A 19,218-nucleotide genomic window follows, 5' to 3' on the forward strand; every position below is an offset into this window, starting at 1 on the left:
CAAAAGAAAATGAGCATCACTCAAACATACTACCTCGCCCACACCGCCCGCAAGAAGCTCACCCGGGAAGCTTCGCGGGCGGACCATGACCTCCGCCTCCTCGTTGGCCATGCCAACCTCCTGGATTCCCTGATGCTGGAATTGGCCGATGCCGAAAGAGAACAAGAACGGTGGTTCAACCAGACTGTCAGCGGAGTCACCAAGACCTCGTCACAGGGCTCAGAATCTCGACACATCCAATGGGCAGAAACCGTGGTCGAAGACCCCGAGGAGGACTGGGACCCCGAAGACATCTCGGACGCCGACTCCGATGTCAGCGACTCGGACTCCGACTATGATGAAGAAGAATATGAAGATGAATCTCACCTTTACACCCCCGTGCGTCGGCGGGCCCCGTCACCTGTCGCCATCATCACCGAAAAGGAAGTGGAGGAGGACTACGACTCCGACTCGGACTCGGACTTCGAATATGATGACGCGGAAGACTTGGAGGAATTGACTTTGACCCGCTCCCCCTCCCGACAGACCCCTCCCGACTTGTTGTCGGACTCGGATGGGGAATCAGAAGACGACACCATGCCCCCGTCGCCTCCCCAACCGACACTTGAAACATTCAACGAGAAGGAACCTCAAACCACCGAGATCCCCCTCTCCCCTACGGATCTCGACAATGGGTATTACGTCCCTGGCCAGGCACGCAGCACAATTATCGAGGCGTACTGATTGTGCCCTGCCAATTGACGACCACGTCAATGTACCATACGTGATACCCCCTTTTTTGATGAAATGTTCTGGAAATGTTGATTTTGTTTTGGGCAAGTCGCCACTATCATAGCGGGTCCGGCGTTCTATTCTGCAACAAGATAAAAGGGATATTTTGGTTGGGCATTCTGTTTTTTGTTTTGCATTTTCAAGATCGCATCTACTTTTGCATGCCCGAGCGCTTGGGCAGTGATTCTCTACTCTTTTGGGGATCGATATGATCCCCACAGTTAGGCCGCTGGGATAGACGGTCCACCCTCTTCGGAGGCAATATTTTATATGAAACCCCCATGATGAATGAATATCATATTCTTACTAGAAAGACAACCTCCATCGTACTCCATAATCATACCAAATAGAAAGATAAGAGATATGCTCTTCCATCGAACCTTCCTTGATGAGATTGATCTTCACCGTAGATTAAGACCAGCCCACATGGCCGTCAATAGCCGATTGATAGATGGACTTTGGTCTCCACTTCTTGGACCGCAACTAGTCAGGTTAGGCCTTTCGCCTGAATTGAATCCGGGATACTTTGGGCGCCCATCACCAACTGGCCCTGAGCAAAGCACGGAGTACTAGACTAACAACTGTACAAACTACAAAGTCAATGGGTGCAAGTTCCGACACATCGCCGTCCCAATCCCGCTGGCTGGTCCAGAACCGGGATGGCAGTGCCGATCGCCCGCCCCATCCACTTACTCCTCATCAGGCTCAGCTACGGAATACATCCAGACCCCGACTGTCTACACTCTAGTGACTCTACAGTCTAACAGAGTGGGCACACTGGACAGACTAGTACTGAGCACACCGCCCCGTGATGCATCACATGGGCGATCGATCAGCCGGCGGATCATCACTGCCGATCCCTAACTGACTTTCACACCCTCATTTACTAGTTAGACTAGTTACTTTGTGAGAGTGTATTCCGTAGTGTTCCTAACTTCCTAAACCAAAAGTAAAAATTCTACGGAGTAGTTGTACTCTATCCATCCCGTCCGTCCCATGTCCCGGAAGTTTCGGGTGACGGATGTCCATGGCTAGCTAGCTAACCTAGATATTATTCACATCACATCAACATAACTAGATGACTAGATAGTAAATGGCTAGTGCATGCTCCGATCATGTGAACTTGTTTTGGTAAATCGTGCCGTTCGCTCCGAAAAAAAATTTTTACGTACGTACTTGGTCAGAGTCAGACCCTGAAGGAAAATTTTAAAGTGGCCGTTGATGTGGGTCAGTTACAATCAGAGCCAGACTATTTATTCACTTTAGATAGGAGAATTTATTTCCCTCATGATGGGATGGGGCTCGTTACGAGATTTGAAGTGGTCGGGCAGATATTTGCTTGTTAGTACTTGGTGTTAGTTGTTGTTGTTAATTTCTCTGTGATATTTTCCTCAAGTCGCGACATTTAATGGACCATTTAGGATGGGGAGGAGGCAGTCCGTGCTGGTATGTGTGTAATAATAGGAGAAGGGCATAGAATATTGTTGCCGGGAGGAGGAAGAGAGTCTGCTCCGCTTAGGTAACTAGCAAGACTTGCCAGATGCTTGTCCTCTTGTGTACCAATGAATTTGACCCGTGGATGCATTAGTTATGATCATCTAATCATCGTCTCAGTGTTTCTATTGTACTCCTACTACTACTAACTTGTCTACTTACTTGGTAGTTGGAGTTATAACATCATCAAGTTTCCTCACCGCCCTGCCCCTCTCCTTTCCGGCTTTTGCTGCTTCTCATTCCACTTCCGGCTTCCGCACCGAGTGACTTGACTCGATCCCACTTCCTGGATCCATCTCGCTTTCTCTCAGCGACTGAGCTACTCGACTACTATCCATCCCTCTATCCATCCTACTATCCGCTTCAACCGAGCCTCCCTATCCAGTCCTCCCGTTCGAGCTCACCATCCAAGCATAACCTGCCCGGGGAGCTCCATCCTGATAAGCCCGATATCCTGTACCGCCAAACCATGGTCTGCGTCTTGCGCATCGTACCACTGGCAGAACGTCTGGAGCTTCACGGTGGCTGAGCAACTCTCTCATTTGAGTTTCTTATTCTCCGGTTGTCATCTTGTCTTCCTTGCAACAAGCGACATCATCAAACAACATAATCTCCGATAAGAAAGCATCCGCCCGGGATAATCGATCGGTACCACTGCAACCAACCCCTCTTCCCCCTCACTCCCTCCCAAACCCACCCACCCGGGCGCATTCCCTCGCCATGTCGTTTCCTTCGCTGGACGGCAACGAGCCACTCCCTGGCCGTCCCAGGACCGCTTCTACCACGCGAGCTTCACGTGGAGACTCTAGGAGGAAATCCATTTCATTCAGTATCGGCGGTTCCGAATCCCTGCCTCCCAGTCGCTCTGCTAGTGTCTCGGATCGCAGGCGTTCGCCTTCACAGGTGCCTGCTGAGAGGGACGCTAAACCTGCTGCTGCGGCCGCTGCTGCCGGGCGCGGTCCATCCCCTCCTCCACCCAAGTGAGTGTCCATACATTCTTGCCTCGGTTGGTATTCTTTTCTAACATGATGGCTACTCAGGACCTACGAGCGGGGCGTCTCCTTCGATACCTTTGATAATCCCGATGCGGCAGATTTCTCCTTGACACTGAACTACAAACACAAAGGATACCAGAGCACGCGCCGCAGTCGGACATTCCTCTGCGGCACTGATCAGAACGATTATTCTGATTTCGCCCTCGAATGGCTCATCGATGAGTTGGTGGACGATGGCGACGAGATCGTCTGTCTCCGTGCGGTGGAAAAGGACTCCAGTATCGCAAGTGACGCCGCAGTCGAGGCGGGAAAATACCGGAAGGAAGCGGAGAAGCTATTTGAACAAGTGATCCAGAAGAACACACAGAATGAGAAGGCGATCAGCTTGGTTCTGGAGTTGGCTGTCGGCAAAGTCCAGGACATCATCCAACGCATGATCAGGATCTACGAACCCGCTATCCTCATTGTGGGCACGAGGGGCCGTAGTCTAGGTGGCATGCAAGGATTACTGCCAGGCTCCGTCTCCAAGTATTGCTTGCAGCAATCACCGATTCCTGTCATTGTGGTTCGACCGACCACCAAGCGGGAGAAGAAAAAGAAGAAGCGTCTTGCAGATCCCGCCAGGCGCAATTACAATCACATCCTGGAACTGAGCGAGCGACGAGGAAACCACATCTTTGACAGAGGCTCCAGCAGAGATAGCAGTGTGTCAAAATTGCCTGACGAGGAGGCTGCCGTGGCTGCCGCTCTTGGTTTGCCTTCGACATACACTCACTCGCGGAGCTCGCTCTCCACCTCGGAGCGAAGCAGCGTCAGTCATGACGAGTCACCCTCACCCCTGGGCTCACCTGATGCCGCTTCCCGGAGCCCTCTCGGAGGGAGCGTGGAGAACTCCGAGATCGACACTGGGTCAGATGACGAGCCTACCGTATCGCACGTGGAGCACCATAGCGATGTGACCTTGTCCCCAAAACCGACATCTGAGGCGCAGGAGGTGCCTGGATTGACTGAAGCGGATGCAGGAGCATTCACGTCCAACATGACGGTTCCACTTATTGTAACCGAAGACAGTTCTCCAGACGGCACCGGAAGGCAGGCGGATTGAGCAATAACAGGCATACCGAACACCAACCTGGTACCATATGACAATCATGGTGTCTGCACCTATCCCAACCCACATCACATACCAAAGAAGATAACAGGCGACTATGCCCTTCGTTGCATGTGAAATTTTTCAGCAGCTCTCGCATAAGAATACCTCTGGGTTCTATCTACAGCATATATGATCGATGCCTAGCAAAGGACCATCCAAGAAGAAAGCGACACTCGCTTCGAACAGCCTGAATGCCGCTAGGGACGACACTTTCATGGACCCTTGGATGATCTTTCAATCACATACATATCTGTCTTGTCTTGTTCACTTAGCGAGTTAGAGCGCAAGCACGCAAGTGCATCCATATACATACATACACACATAGATCAAACTAGCTGATCATAATCAACAATGTAAACTACTTGTATATACTGCATCCTTCCCACCATCCCTAAGAGACTCACCAACCAACATCGTAGTAATCATCCCTACTACAGTATCTCACAGCATAACCCTTTCTATCTCTCCATTCGAAATAAAACTAACTGAAACGAATCAAGAACTACTACTCAAATGAAACAACCACCCATCATCGAAGACATAGTACCTTCAATCCCACACACACACCTAATTAGTGAATAGTTACTAACTACATACACAGTATATATACTACCTACTACTGCAAAGTCACCCAACAACTCCTCTTCTAAGTCTGAGTTGACTACACCGCAGCAAGCAAGCAAGCAATGATAAGTAACCACCTATAGTCAATATATATATATATATTCATCATCTTACCTACCTACCACCTCAGCTACTTGCATCATGAGTGTTACTTACTACATACAAGATTATTAACTATACTATACTATACTACTAAGTAAGTGAGTACGAAATAAGAGAGAGGATAATGTGATAACTACTACCACCACCAATGATATAGACTAATGTGAAGGAAAGGAGAACTAGGAGTAAAAATAGCAATAAGGATGGTTACAGAGGCTATACCACCGAGCGATGAATACTACGAGTTTTCTCTCTCCAAGAAAGCAAGTTGTATTATATTGAGACAATGTTGGGAAGGGAAACTTAAGTGGTGAGTTCATCGGTTGTGGAGGGAAAAGGAATAGATATGGATGGAAGGAAGGATAGGACCAAGAATAAGGATAAGAATGAAAAATAATAAGAAACTTTTCTAACGAGATTTTGTCTAAGAAAGTAAAGGAAAAGACAAGCAAGTGCAGGAACACTGCAAGCTATCGCCAGCAAACACACCGAGCCCAGTGTAGATGCATGAATGCAGAAGTGAAGTAAAGTGAAAGAGAGGGGAAAAAAAGGCAAAAACAACATGACTACTAAAACTTGTCTCTCGCGTGACATAAGTAAAACGTCGTGGCTAGCCTGCAAGTCCCGCCCCGGTGGTGACGCTGGTCTCTTGTGGAAATCAATCAACTGCAGCGTCGTGTCGGAGAGGAGAAACCGTCAAAGCTCTCCGGGTATTGAAAATGCAAGGAAAAAGAAGAAAGAAAACACATAGAGCAATACATGATATGATAGCAATAATGGAAGAGGATAAAAGCAAGGGCATAGCAAAGGTCACAATGGACACTCCTGCGAACCAAACCTATCTCGCTAGATTCAAGAACCCCCCACTTCCGTTATGGGTCGTAGCAACAGAATTGTACAAGAGAATGTCGGAAGTCCCTCTATTTCCACGGGAATAATATGAGCGACCGATCTTTTTTGGTTTTCGCCGAAATCATGGACGAGAAGATTAGGGAGGAATGTTCATTTCAAATCACATGACGGACATGGTCGTGACTAGGTGTCAAAAAAAAAAAAAAAAAGAAGTGGAGGAATCTTTCCAGAAGAACGGAATCATTTTTCATTATCATTGCGACAGAATCTATGAGGCCTCCTCACCGTCCTTGGACGGGGTCTTGGAGGGCCGGCGCTCGACCGCGGGTTGCGACTTGGTCAGCAGAGGGGAGGTAGGGTTGGATGGAGGAGAAGTGGCCATGTTGTCACGGTCTTCCAAGCTTGCCAGAGCACTAGAAGCAAATTAGCATCAATTCATGACTCGATCGTCTCTGGGCTCTACCAACCTGAAGGCGTTGATCGAGGACGCGGCCTCCTTGTCTTCCTTCTTGCCAGTGGGAGTGCCAGTGCGGCTGCTAGCAGCACTGTCATCACTGCCACGAACCAAGTTGCCGCCAGGGCCCAGATTCTTCCGTCCGCTGTTGCTGCGGGAGCCCAGCATGCTGGACGGACCGAAAGACATCGGCTGGTTGGTCTGACGAGTGGTGCGAAGGCGGCGGAGATCGTCACTGCCGACCTTGCTAGACGCGAAGTCTTGTGGGGGAGCCTGGTTTCCATATCCGCTGTAACTGCGGGCATCGCCACGACCCAAGCCGGGGCGGCTACCACGGTTGGCCTGTTGGCGAAGACGCTCCATCTCGGCTTCTTGTTGGGCACGAGCAGCCTGGTAAAAATGTCAGTAAAAGGTATTATCAACCTAAACATTGAGAAGATTCCCAATACATACCTCTTCACGAATCTGCTGGATGGTCTTGGGACCCTTGTCAGCATCCTTGGACTGCCAGCGAGCAGCACGCAGATCCACGATATCCTAAGGCGAATGTTAGCAAATGGAGCAAGTCAATATGACAGCAGCAACAGGAAGCTTACCATCAGCATGAAGCGCAGACGACTGGGTAGGCCAGGAGTCTGGATCATGAGACCGATACGGTGGAAGTAGGCGTTCATGAAGGCGTGGCCCTTCTCGGAGGCATCGAGGCTGGCACCGATAGTACGCAGCAGGCTGGTCAAACTCTCAACCTCGGCCTCGTCGGGCATACCTTCGTAGTCGACAAGCTTCTTCACACACTCGTGCATGATACGCTCCGTCAACATGCCCAACTTGTACAGCTCACCAATGAACTTGACGAGACCCAGACCACGACGCTTAGCGGCGGCAGCCTTGTAGTACTCATCGGACAGCATGGCAGCCTCCTCGGTCTCACCCTCCGGCTTAGGGGGCAGATTGACCTTCCAACCGCGCTCGAACTCCTCCTGACAACGGTTGAGGAGGTACTTGCGGAACAAGCTACCACCGGCGACAACGTTGCCATTCTTGTCGTGGATGTTCTCATCCTTGATCTCAGCGCTCATACTCTCAAGCATGCGCTTACAGAACTTGGCATAGATCGAAGCCCAGTGGGCCTCGTCGGTAGCCTTCTCGAATGTAAGCTGAATGACCTGGCGCAGAGTACGTCCATCGCTCTCGTCCTTGGACTGAGAAACGATTTCCAGAAGTTGGCCGGCAATACGGTCGAAGTTCTCGGGGGTCATCTTGTTGAGAGCAGCCTTGACCTTACGCTGCACCATGTCGGGAGGCATGTGAGCGGCGCCGGCAGGAGTAGGCCCAGCAGCAGCAGCAGCAGCTTGGCCAACACTGCGAGGCTTCCAACCAGTGGAAGACACCTGCAGAGTCTTGATCTCCATTCCAGCAGTGAGAGGCATGGACTTGGCCATCTCCTCCTCCTTCTTGGCGCCATGCTTATCACGCTTGCTGCCAGTCCGCGTACCGGAGCGGTTGCTGGAGCCAACACGCGGGGACCCGGGCATACCGGGGTGCATGGGGCTGGAGTTGGTGCGACTGATACCAGGAGCACCAATGCCCATACCGGGACGTCCGAAGTTGCCGAACGGATTGCCCATGGAAGAAGTGCGGGCGGCATTCGACATGGCGAAGCGCTCGGCGGAAGTGGTACCCGGAGGCAAGTTAGAGCGGCTGGGGGCCTGGCCGAAGTTGCCCATCTGGAACGGGGCGGCACCAGGGCGCGAGGAGTTGCGGCCGCCCATCATGGGCGTCCGGGCGGACTGAGGACGAGAGGAGTCGCTATCGCCCACGGTCTCACGCACGCGCGCATCCCAGTCAATGGAAGGCTTCTCCTTGAAGACACTCTGGAACTGCAGCAAGAACTCCTTGTTGTAGTGGAACTTGCGGTCGGCAGGGGCACTCGCGTTCAGCGCAGGGTTCGGCGAGACAATGGAATCAGGGTAAGTAATCTTGCTGAGATCATCGACGAACCGAGCAGAGTGCAGAGCCTTCATGGCCGCACTAGGCTGAGGAGGCTCGACGGCCTTGGCGGTCTCCAGCTTGAGGGCAGCCGGCTTCTCACGCTTGCTAGCGCTGGCAGGCTTCGCGGGAGGTCCCATGGACATGTCAGAAGCGGGAGTAGCAGCACCGCTGTCTCCAGGAGTACTGGCCTCAGTAGCAGGCAAGCCACCCTTCTTGAGAGAAGCGAAAAGGTCCTTGTCCTTGGACTCCTCTTCCACAGCGGCTTCGCGCTTCTTAGCACGGGCCTCTTCCAGGGCCTCGGCTTCACGCTCAGCGTTCTTCATGTTGGCCTCGTACGCCTCACGCTCCTCCTTCTCCTTGCGCTCCTTCTCTTCCTTCTCGGCCTTCTTCCTGGCGTAGTAGGCCTCTTCAGCGGCACGCTCCTTAGCCTCAATCTCGGCCATCTCGCGTTCGATGGCGTCGTAGTCGATGTCGTCATCGTCAGCAGGGGCAGGGGCAGCGGCGGGCTTGGAAGGTTCCTCGGCCTTGGTCTCGGCGGCCTTCTCTTTCAAGCTCAGCTCCTCAAGACCCTTGCGAGCCGCTTCTTCCTCCGCAGCCTTCTTCTGTGCAGCTTGCTCCTCTTCCTTCTTCTTTTGAGCCGCTTCCTCCTCGGCCTTCTTGCGCGCGGCCTCTTCCTCTTCCTCCTTCTTCTTCTGGGCGGCTTCTTCTTCAGCCTTGCGACGCTGCTCGGCCTCCTCCTTCTCGATGCGGTCCTGCTCGATCTTCTGGTGTACCGCGTCTCTCAGCTCCTTCTTCTTTTCCTCATCCGTCTTAGTGGACTTGGAATCGGTGCGAGTGTGATCGGCACTGCTGCCGGTACGCGGGGGAGGAGTCGAGGTCGGGGTGGCAATCTTGACAGGCGAAGGAGTGACACGGGCAGGAGAGGCCGGGGCCTTCTCGAAGGTCTTCACGGCACCACTGCCAGGGTCCTTGATGACAACGGCGTTCTTCTTGGCCGTGGGGATAACGAAAGAGGACTTTTGAGGGGCGGGGCTGTTGGAGGAACGGCTAGCATTGTGGGCATGAGCGGGGCCGGGAGCACCAGCCGGGGGCTGGCCTTGACCCAAGCTCGATCCGGGCCGGTCGTTCGAATGGGACGGGCTACGAGACAGAGCTGTGGCCTGTGCGGCGGGCTGCACCGGGTAGTGGTTCTGCATGTACGGAGCCTGAGGGTTGTACGGGATGCCGGAGCGAGGCTGTGGCGACGGGGGCATGTACGGCACACCTGCCATGTTGTAACCAGGGTAGAAGCCGTAGTTCGGGTCATAGGTGGGATATCCCTGCTTAGATTTCATCATGGTCAGATAGCGTTCGAAATGGCCACTTTCTGGCGCCAGATTCGGAGGTAGAGTGAGTTGGGGATTATGGGCAACAGAGGAACGGGGTGGGGCCAGGGTACGGGGTGTCCCCTTTTTCCGAGTCAAGGTGCCACCGCGGCGGAAAGATTTTTGCAAGGGATGGGGTCTCACAGGTTGAGGGGGCATGGGTTGGCCATAGTAGGGTTGAGGAGGCGCCATCTGGGGATGGGCCATCGGGACCTGGTTCATCTGAGGAGTGGCCGGGTGTGCATTGGCCAGCGCCGGGCTGCGACTCGCCTGGTGAGGAGAGTTGGGGAAGGGCATCGGGCGTGGCTGGTTAGGGAACTGGGGGGCCATGTTGGGACCACCACGGGGTTGATTGGGGGTCGAACGGAAGCTGGCGCTAGGCGAGTAGGGCATCTGTCCCTGATAGCTCGACTGCGAAAATCCACGTCCACGACCGCCCTGGTGGTAGCCGCCGCGACCGCCGGGACCGCCGCCCATATGGTTGCTCATGTCGCTGTGGGTCGACTGGGAGGATTCGCGACGCAGATGGGTCGACTGAGCGCCAGGGCCAAGGGGTGCCTGAGGAGCCGGGCGCATCTGTTGCTAGCGCATAATTGTTAGTAACAACATTTTCACCGGGCAGGTATGCAGTCGGAATGCCAAGCCAAAGAGATGTGTTCCGCAAATTTTCCCCCATTCCTAGCTAGGGAATTCCACCCCATCTCATCTTTTCCATCTTTTTCTCGTCGACAAGATTGTATTGATTGTGAGATGAATAGGAAAGAAAGGTGGGAAGGAACTAGCAAAGGGTTCGTAGGAAGGATAGACAAGAAAAATCGCCACTTACGTTGTCGCCAGCGTCACCGAAGCTACCAAAGTTCGGGACGTTGCCCTGAGACTGATACGACGACGGCGGTGGCCGGCCACCGCTCGAGGCGGGCTGCGGGATAGGAGAAGGAGAAGTCTGGGGCGAAGTCACGCGAGGGTTCATGGGCGGAGTAACACCGAGACCGGACTGAGGCTGGTTCGCCAGGACAGCGGGATTGCCCATGTTGGGAGACGACTGCTGGTTGGCAGCAAAGCCAAACTGCAGACTGTTCGGACGACCGGTTTGGCCACCGTTGGGGATGAAGCCCGAGGTGCCAGCGGAGGTGATAGTCACGGACGGCTTTCTAGTGTGGTCGCCCTGGGAGGCCGGGGCCGGGGCGCCATTGACGATGGTGACGCCGGGGGTTTGGGATTGCTGCATGGGTTTGCCGCTCACAGGAGATGCTGTAGTCGACTTCCCATGTTGCGACGGGCCGCCCACGGTGACGGGAGCGGCGGTCGAGTCCGTCGCGGACTTCTTGGTGGCGTTGGCGTAGGAACGAGGAGCCGTCGTCGAGGTAGACGAGGGCGTAGGAACCGGCGCCTGAGGCGAAGATTTCCCACCCACTGAAGGAGAGGAAGTGTGTGCGGAGGAGGCGGCCTGAGTCGAGGTGCTCTGTCCTTGAGGTTGAAGGCCTGACTTGGGAGGGATCGAGCTCATTAGACAGGTGATACGCGAAGAGGTTCAAGCGCTGATAGTGATTTTAAGATGGAGAAGGGTGAAGAGAGGACGGAAGGCGTCAGAAAAGCTATTTTAGAAACGAAGACGATTGCGTTAGAAAGGCGTGAGGCTTTTCGGAGGAGTAGCAAGGGTGATGTCAAGGGTGGTGTTACCGCAGTTAAGAGGAACACGCTCTAGAACCGCACATCCAAAGATTCCCACACGAAACGGGAAAGGAATCGAAGAGGGGGAGATTGGGTCGTCTGCGGAAAGACGAGCGATGGGGGGAGGAAGGAGGAGGGGAGAAGGAAGTTGAAGACCACAGAGCAAGAAAGATATCACGTCGTGGTCAACGACGATGGGTCTGGGGTAGAAAAAGAGGAAAAGGGAGAAGAGGAAAAAAAAGAGGGGGGAGGAAAAATGGCGAGAAGTTTGGAGGGAAAAAGATTTCGGTTCCCTATTTTTTTCCTTTTGGTGTTTGGCCGGTAAAAGTTGGTGGTGGTGGTTTTTTTTATTTTTTTTTTCCTTCTGGTGGTGGTGCTTTTCTTTCTCTCACTTTTTTTTTTTAATTACCGTTCGGGTTTAGGCGTAAGGACACCCGCCAGAACCACACCAAACGGGTAAGCAACCAAGGTGTAAAAAGTGACTACCCGGAACAACCCACACAAACACAAGCACAAAAGAGTTAGGTGTAGCTAGAACCACGTCAATACTTCTCAGGTTTTAGACCCTAGTAAGAAAACGAAGGAATGTGCGTCTAAACAGAGATGAATCACCCCATTGTGATTGAGTCAGACTGTGACTGCGCCATCTGATTGTTCTTTTTGGACCTACAAGAGTTAACATCTTAACGCGGAATCTCCGCTCCATCGGGTCAAGGCGGCGACGGCCACCGGAGCCAAGGATGTCACTAGGCCAAGAGTGGTATCATTGGGGGTAAATAACCAACCCTCTTTCATTGAACATTACTTACTAACTGACTAGCAAGTTTACCAGATCTTGTCGCTACTCGCTCAGGCTCGCACTGGCGCTTCCTGGTTCTAGCACCCACAGAGTCACATTGTCCGTGGCGAGACGCTGGAAGCGTTGATACTACCGAGTTGAATCATCAGTGAATGAGGATGATGTGTTAGGTTGGGTCTTGTATTGCTGTTTCTTCTCTTCTGCCTATCTTCGTAGCTCCTAGTGAATTGTTAGCCACAGCAATATGACGCTGGATGCTATCATATGGACACCTGAGGCATACAAATAGGTTTGGCGTTTGCCACACAAAGCAAGCAGCTTACTTTCCAATACCGTATGATACGGTCATGGGAATCATTCGGCAGCACCACACCTTAACTCTGCTGCGCTGCTTCTTGCTTGATTGCTGTGTTACTTGCACAACTCTTCAGCTGACGGCGGGAGTTGCAGCATATTCCCAAGATTAACTGTCTACTTGACCATATTCAAAAGAATAGGTCTAGAGAAGATTACTTACACAGGTCCTAGTGTTTAAGGCAAGAGAATTGAACTGAAGAAGAATTAACCAGAATAAAAATAGAGATGGGTTGCGGCATCTCACCAAACCGATCTTCCTCCCACGCCCGAGCACCCAACCATGCACCCCCGATCGCCCGGTCAACAAACACCACCCACGTTAAGGCCGATTCCCAGCATTCCAAGGAGATACCGACATGCATCCAGCCTACCATCATCCATCCCTATCGATAACTAGCAGAACAGAGAGACCAGACAGGTAGACACCGCAGGTTTATTAATAGAATAAAAAGTAATATTGTTTCCTTTTCTTTTCTTTTTTTTACCTTCTTATTCATTTTTTTTTTTTTTTTTCAAATACATCGTCGGGATTTGTGCGATCTCGCCTCATCCCGGCTATGCAAGAAGACAAGGCCGTGTTGTTTTTTATTTCCCCTGCCTTTCCAATTCCTCACATGCCTGACTTGACATCGGCCAACCGGCCGACAAATACTACTACTTAGTACTAGTCTATTATTTTCCTGCCTTGATTGGGCCGACGCTATTGACTGCCAGCATGTACTTAAACGAAGAGTAACTAACTAACTAGTAGTCTAAACAAGACAGCCACAGCCTTGGTGATGGAGATACCGGTGAATGGAATATCCTCACTTTCTCATCCTCAAAATCATTCACATCTTTCTTACCACCTTCACCGTGACTTTTTCTCTTGTCGTTCTTCTTGTGGTTGTTGGTGTTGTTGTTCTCCCTTCCCACCAAACCCATCCTTCCACGCCAAATACCCCCAAGCTGACACTATCACCCCCCGCACGGTGGTTACCACCGGAGCCGCCGCATACCCATTCATCGCTGCGCTTTGCAAATACGCCCGGAAACTTCGTGCGACAGGATTTCCCAAGTAGGATTGGCTCCATGATGCCAATGACCCTAATAAACAAGTATCAAGTGATAGGGTCAGTCAGTAAGTACTAGTAGTTAGTTACTCCGTGCACAGCAATTCAGTAGAGCAACCAACCATCCACACACAGCAACAACCCACATGACCAACCAACCAACTACAGAAGTAATCACCACCCCAAGCAGTAGTTAAGTAGTAAAATAGCAAGCATCAAGCGATATCATCCCAGAAAATGTTATATGAATGTAATAGTAGTAGATAGATAGACACATACCCGCATACGGTCCCAAGGGCCCATACCCCACTAGTTTAAGCAACACTCCTGGGAAGGCAAATCCCAGGATACTAGATGCTACCTGGAAGGGATGTTGCACAACATAGTCTTTCGTAGCATTCCCCGCTCGGACGATCTTCGGTTTTGCGGCGTCCACGAGGGGACCGGTTCGGTTGGTGAGTTGACTCAGATTCAGATCAGATTTGTCATGTTCAGACTCGATCTATCCGGGACGAGATGCCCGGCTAGTTGTTGGAGGCGTTGGGCGGCCGTCTGGGTGAAGTTGAATGCAGACCCCATTCCCATAAAGTTGCCTGTCATGGCTGCGGAGGTGAGCGCTAGGAGGTGGACGAGGATGAATAGCAGAGTGGTAAGTCGCATAATTGTGATGGCGTTGCGGAAATTGTTGGTTGGTTCTCCTGCGCCTTGGGGTGGGTGGGGGAAATGAGGGAGGGGATGGTTATAAGTACCCAGCTGGAACGCAAGGCTGGCAGTATCTACGTGGTGGTGCTTGTTGGGTTGGGATTTTCTGAACACTTCTACACGCTCACGCTGATGAGGGGCTCATGCAAAGAGACTGCGGCAAGGCGCATTCACTTCGCATACGTCCCGGCCACTTGCGGAGTGCTGCTACTCTGCTGTTTCAGCTGTGCTGCGGCTGCATTTGCTTCTTAACAGATCTTGTCCTATCATTCTTGCTTTTATTTGATGAGAAGGAATGCTAGTCTCATGCAAGAGAGCTACCTGCTTGGTCTAGATATTTAGTGAGCCCGATTTCTCGCGCCGTCGTGTCCATGGTCTGCACCCGAGGATTCAGCGTGCTCCCCGGCCCCGAACCAACCAGAGGCCCAGTTGCCGCTGCTTGTGCGGCCGTGCGCTTCGGACGAGCGTTCCTGGGTATCCTCATGTTCCACATGAGTGAAGGAGTTCTCACTGCGGTTCTTTCGCAGCGGTGAACCGTACGCCAGGTCGTCCACCTCTGCGGGCGCGCTGTGCAAGTCACGCTCCTCCTTGGCCAGAGCGCTACGCAGCACTTCCAACAGGTCCTTTTGGTTGGAGATAAACTTGGCCTTGTCCGCACGGGACATGGAGGCGACCTCCCGTGGCAGCAGTGTTCCGCTGGCAGACAGCTCCTCGCCGCGTGCTTCAGCGCTCTTGCCAGATGCAACCGAAGCGACTGCAGAGCCGATGGCAGAGAGCCAGTCATTGCCTGCAGCTGGGGCAGTGCCTCCCGCGGCAGTTGGGACGTTAAACCGGGACAAGAGCGACTGCGCATAGGCGGCCGGGCCCGTCGGTGGCGGAGGAGATGCGGGACGTTGGGCCGGCAAGCCCAGAATATTCTCCCGAATGTAGTCCAGGGCTTGGTAGAAATACTGAAGTCCTAGAGCCTTGGCACGCTCATGACTGCGGCCAATAAACTCCTCAATTTCCCGCTCATGATGCTCGAGGAATGGGTCGACATATTCCTGGTATAAACTCCGAGCTCCCTGCGTCTGGGGGAGAACAAGATAGGAGAAGAAAAAAAGGCGGATCCAGCTATAGAATGGGAACCTGCAACAACTTGTCAGCAGACGGGCTTAAGCATGCCCTGCGATCGTCTCGGGGCCGTACCATCCCAGAATGAAAATTGTCCATGACTCGGCCATCAGCACGGCCGACAGAACGACCCAATACATAAGCCATGGTGCCAGCTGAGAAGGGTCGGCAGTCCGGAGGGCTTTATAGGAGGCGAAGATAGGAAGCAGGATCGTGATGATTGAGCTGAACGCATGCTATCGTTAGCATATGCATAGCGTAGGAGAAAGTGCAGGGTACAAATCATAGGGCCAGAGGGTTCGGAGTCGTCCGGCATCGCCGGGAACTCGGTGACGGACGATAGCAGGTAATACTCACGACAACAGATCCGCAATGATCCCGAACATGATGGGCAATTGTATGAAGTTCGGTCCGTTTCCTGGGCTGAGTTCCTTTGGAAAGAAGAGTGCTAGAAGGGGGAAAGGATTTATCGGTAAGCTGAACTGCAGCTGGATTGCGGGGCAGAAGCTTCACGCGACCAGCGGACCAGCACAAAGGAGAGCGGCCAGCCGCAAGGAACGTCTGGTACTTTATAGATCTTAGCGGATTGGCCTGCAGGTTTCAGGAGGGAGAAGAAGGTGGTAGTAGAATAGGAACGAAAGTAAAATTCCGAGGGAGAAGAGACCCAAGACGGAGTGTGGCTGCCTTGAGAAACTGGGGCCAAGCCACGATGATCCATCGAGCCCTACAGTGGTACTTACCGCATTAGGCAAGTATTGGTGCGGATGCCTTAACTCAGCCGTGTGGCTCAGGCAATCTAGCTCTCCACTTCGGGACTAGTTTCATCCTAAGGGCAGCCTGCCCGCCTTGCCGTTTCGGGCATTGCCGCGCTATTGACGTCATGGACAGGCACGCAAATCACTATCAGTCAATGAGTTGAATGAAGAATACATATGATATGTTACAGTTCCATCAGCATGTAGTATAAGTTATTCTGCTTATATATGCTAATACGGCATATTCCGAACATTAACGACTTCATTCAACGTGATACTACTAGTAACTAATTGGAACCGTCGTCTTCCAGTCTAGGAAGACTACTATATATATAGTTGTACCTAAGAGTGAGAGCTTGCAGCGAATTGAATAACGACAATTACTATCGATCACTAACACTTACTACTCACACATCAGAGTGCTCTGCAAACCCAAAGTAATAGCAGAACCCCGTGAAGTTTAGCTCAGTCACCAATTCTTCAATCCAATCTAGCATTGACTGAATTGTACGATGATATCCTTCACAGCCGGAGCGGACTGTCTAGTATCTTAGCATCGCGAAGGCGGTGTAGCTGAACTGCCGGACATGTTGTCGGATGACCTCAGTGCCCAACAGGTCGCCCTGTTTTCTGGACCGCCAGAACAGTCTCGCCTTACGCTTCTGAGTTGACTCTGCTCACTGAATTCAGGGCCCCTGCTACTGGTAATCATCAGACTCGGACACCCTTATGGAAACTTGTGATTGTACATCATAACTACCCGTCGCCTGATCCTACCCGCCTGTCGCACGAGACTATTCTTCCCCTCATATAGGTGGCGGCAGCTCACTTGCTTGACGCCGAGCTCAAAATAGGATTGCTGCACCAGAACTCCTCCTACCTGCGACCTCTATTCTCCAGAATCGCCACAATGTGTATCGCATTATTATCGACCGCACACCCTTCCTATTCCTTGATCATCATCAACAACAGGGATGTACGCGATAACTATTCAGACCACATGCTCGAATCCGCCCAAAACTAACAGCGTCTAGGAATACCTACGTCGACCGACATCCCCCGCTGACTGGTGGCCTTCACCAGGGTCCAACATCTTAGGTGGCCGTGATCTAGCGCGAGAGCCACATGGAACATGGATGGGTGTGACCAGAGAAGGCAAAGTGGCAGTCTTGACCAATTACCGTGAAAATACATCCGAACAAGCTATTGGGGCGAAGAGCCGGGGGGCCATTGTCTGTAGCTGGCTTGCCGCGCCTTCTGACGAGAAGCGGTCAACTCGGGAATATGTGCAGGATATGGTTGCGAGTCCCACCGCCAGAAATGTCGGTGGGTTCAGCCTGCTTTGTGGATACATCAACGAGCCCCTGGCAATCGTCTCCAATCGCTCATCCACCATGGACCAAATTGCATGGGTTGCCACGAAATCCGGTCAAACGTTGGGCCTCAGTAACACAGTCTTCGAGGATCGGTCATGGCCCAAAATCCTTGACGGCGAACGACTAATGAATGAAGCCATTGCTACACACGTGGAGGACCGGGAGGATGAAGATGCTCTTATTACCCGGTTCCTTGAGATGCTGAGCACCAATACACTTCCGAAACTCTCAGAAGATGCCACCGCGGAGGACTACCTTCCGTATTTCCGCAAGAGCATCTTCATTCCTATCCTAGGTACTCGGGAGAAAGCCGCTAAGCCGGCAGACACAGTAGCTCCTGTGTGCGTGGATAGCAAGCAGACAAATGGGGCCGCGGGCGGAGAGCACCATGCAATGGATCTGTCATTCCTGCATGGTGCGTATGGAACTCAAAAACAAACGGTAGTCCTGGTTAGTAAGGATGGACGCGTGCGATATTTTGAACGCACATTATATGACAACGATGCAAATGCGATCCCGATCGGCCAGGGTGATCGCTCATTCGAGTTTCATGTCGGTCAACACAGCAATGAAGCTGACAAAGCCTTATGAGTTGCCGATGGCATGCCCTGGGATGCTTCGAACAGAATCCATAGCAATCTAATTCTCCGCTCACGGCCTTCCAATCGGTCTCGATGATTGTGGCTATGTAAATATCCATTAAAACGTCCAATATAAAAGAGTCCTAAAATAGTAAGCCAAAATCAATAGCTCCGGGGAAGTCAAGCGCGATATGGAGTGAATAATAAATAGGGAATGACTCCTAGAAGCCCGTAGAAGCTGGCCATTGCCAGAGTTAATACCCAGCCGGCCGAAAGTGACATGCTATGCTCAGTGCTAGAGGTATTCCGGGTGGAACTATCATGGGGGGATTCTAAGTCCTGGAAGATTAGGAGGCAATTCATATTAATGGCTTGAGGGGATTATTGTACTATTGATTTTTGGCCAGCCTCGCACTTCAATTCAGCACGTGTTCTCAGGAGGTGTTCTAAGGAGTCGCCGCCATCTCCGCTTCCTCTCACCTTCTCACTCCCGCTCACTCCCCTCCCAATAATGTCTTACTATTGCCCCCAATTCCCAAGACTCTACATCCTTCCCAATAGACAAATGGGATCTGGCTGGAAGAAAGCATGACATTCCCATAGTTGACTGAAGGACCGCCTGACTTCCACCGACGGCTCCTGTGGGTCTCCCAAATTCATTGTCTCACCGTTGGATACAGACGGGTCGGCCAGAAATTACCACTGAAGAAACCTGGACAGGAGGACACAAAAGTGATCAATCAATCTGCATGCCGATATGAATGCTAATAGACTAACGGTTTTCTTTGTCTTCGGCCCAATTGACCAGTTCCGTGCTCCCACCGGCCCGGAAGAAATTTAATTAACCGTGGGACACTCCACCAACGAACAGGAAGCTTAGGCTGCTAACTCGTTTCATCTTGATCAGATCGCCTGCACAATGCCATGTTGTGGCCCCACGCTTCCAGGCAGGCAACTTTGGCCCGGAGAAATGAAGGACGACTGACACGGGGCCAGTGCATCCCCTCCATG

At 52.1% G+C, this 19,218-nt stretch overlaps 7 protein-coding genes across 7 annotated transcripts; 3 read left to right on the top strand and 4 right to left on the bottom strand.

Moving 5' to 3' along the window:
• Positions 1 to 9: 9 nt before the first annotated feature.
• On the top strand, positions 10 to 723 carry ASPBRDRAFT_125048 (uncharacterized protein; the record flags this gene model as incomplete). The annotated part of the gene is made up of 1 exon (XM_067617754.1): positions 10 to 723. The coding sequence occupies one exon, from the start codon at positions 10 to 12 to the stop codon at positions 721 to 723; it is 714 nt and encodes a 237-aa protein (XP_067478962.1).
• A 2,262-nt stretch (positions 724 to 2,985) lies between these two features.
• On the top strand, positions 2,986 to 4,365 carry ASPBRDRAFT_125946 (universal stress protein; the record flags this gene model as incomplete). Its single annotated transcript, XM_067617834.1, has 2 exons — positions 2,986 to 3,245; positions 3,306 to 4,365. The coding sequence occupies 2 exons, from the start codon at positions 2,986 to 2,988 to the stop codon at positions 4,363 to 4,365; spliced, it is 1,320 nt and encodes a 439-aa protein (XP_067478963.1).
• Positions 4,366 to 6,259: 1,894 nt separating this feature from the next.
• Positions 6,260 to 11,308, bottom strand: ASPBRDRAFT_195873 (putative eukaryotic translation initiation factor subunit eIF-4F; the record flags this gene model as incomplete). Its single annotated transcript, XM_067620912.1, has 5 exons — positions 6,260 to 6,404; positions 6,459 to 6,835; positions 6,899 to 6,982; positions 7,042 to 10,383; positions 10,628 to 11,308. The coding sequence occupies 5 exons, from the start codon at positions 11,306 to 11,308 to the stop codon at positions 6,260 to 6,262; spliced, it is 4,629 nt and encodes a 1,542-aa protein (XP_067478964.1).
• A 7-nt stretch (positions 11,309 to 11,315) lies between these two features.
• ASPBRDRAFT_75079 (uncharacterized protein) lies at positions 11,316 to 11,782 on the bottom strand (the record flags this gene model as incomplete). The annotated part of the gene is made up of 1 exon (XM_067629265.1): positions 11,316 to 11,782. A coding segment is annotated over one exon (360 nt), but the record flags the coding sequence as incomplete, so codon positions are not given.
• Positions 11,783 to 13,478: 1,696 nt separating this feature from the next.
• On the bottom strand, positions 13,479 to 14,660 carry ASPBRDRAFT_674307 (uncharacterized protein; the record flags this gene model as incomplete). The annotated part of the gene is made up of 3 exons (XM_067628890.1): positions 14,178 to 14,660; positions 13,960 to 14,085; positions 13,479 to 13,714 (listed from the first exon to the last, which is right to left on the bottom strand). The coding sequence occupies exons 1-3, from the start codon at positions 14,338 to 14,340 to the stop codon at positions 13,479 to 13,481; spliced, it is 525 nt and encodes a 174-aa protein (XP_067478966.1). The 5' UTR covers positions 14,341 to 14,660.
• A 60-nt stretch (positions 14,661 to 14,720) lies between these two features.
• On the bottom strand, positions 14,721 to 15,881 carry ASPBRDRAFT_195874 (HVA22/TB2/DP1 family protein; the record flags this gene model as incomplete). Its single annotated transcript, XM_067620913.1, has 3 exons — positions 14,721 to 15,510; positions 15,571 to 15,720; positions 15,853 to 15,881. 3 exons carry the CDS (start codon positions 15,879 to 15,881, stop codon positions 14,721 to 14,723), a joined length of 969 nt encoding a protein of 322 aa, XP_067478967.1.
• A 1,279-nt stretch (positions 15,882 to 17,160) lies between these two features.
• On the top strand, positions 17,161 to 18,217 carry ASPBRDRAFT_30119 (NRDE family protein; the record flags this gene model as incomplete). The annotated part of the gene is made up of 2 exons (XM_067622733.1): positions 17,161 to 17,226; positions 17,285 to 18,217. The coding sequence occupies 2 exons, from the start codon at positions 17,161 to 17,163 to the stop codon at positions 18,215 to 18,217; spliced, it is 999 nt and encodes a 332-aa protein (XP_067478968.1).
• Between the last annotated feature and the right edge of the window lie 1,001 nt (positions 18,218 to 19,218).

This window comes from Aspergillus brasiliensis (genome assembly GCF_001889945.1).
Source record: "Aspergillus brasiliensis CBS 101740 unplaced genomic scaffold ASPBRscaffold_6, whole genome shotgun sequence".
Classification (NCBI taxonomy): Eukaryota; Fungi; Ascomycota; class Eurotiomycetes; order Eurotiales; family Aspergillaceae; genus Aspergillus; species Aspergillus brasiliensis.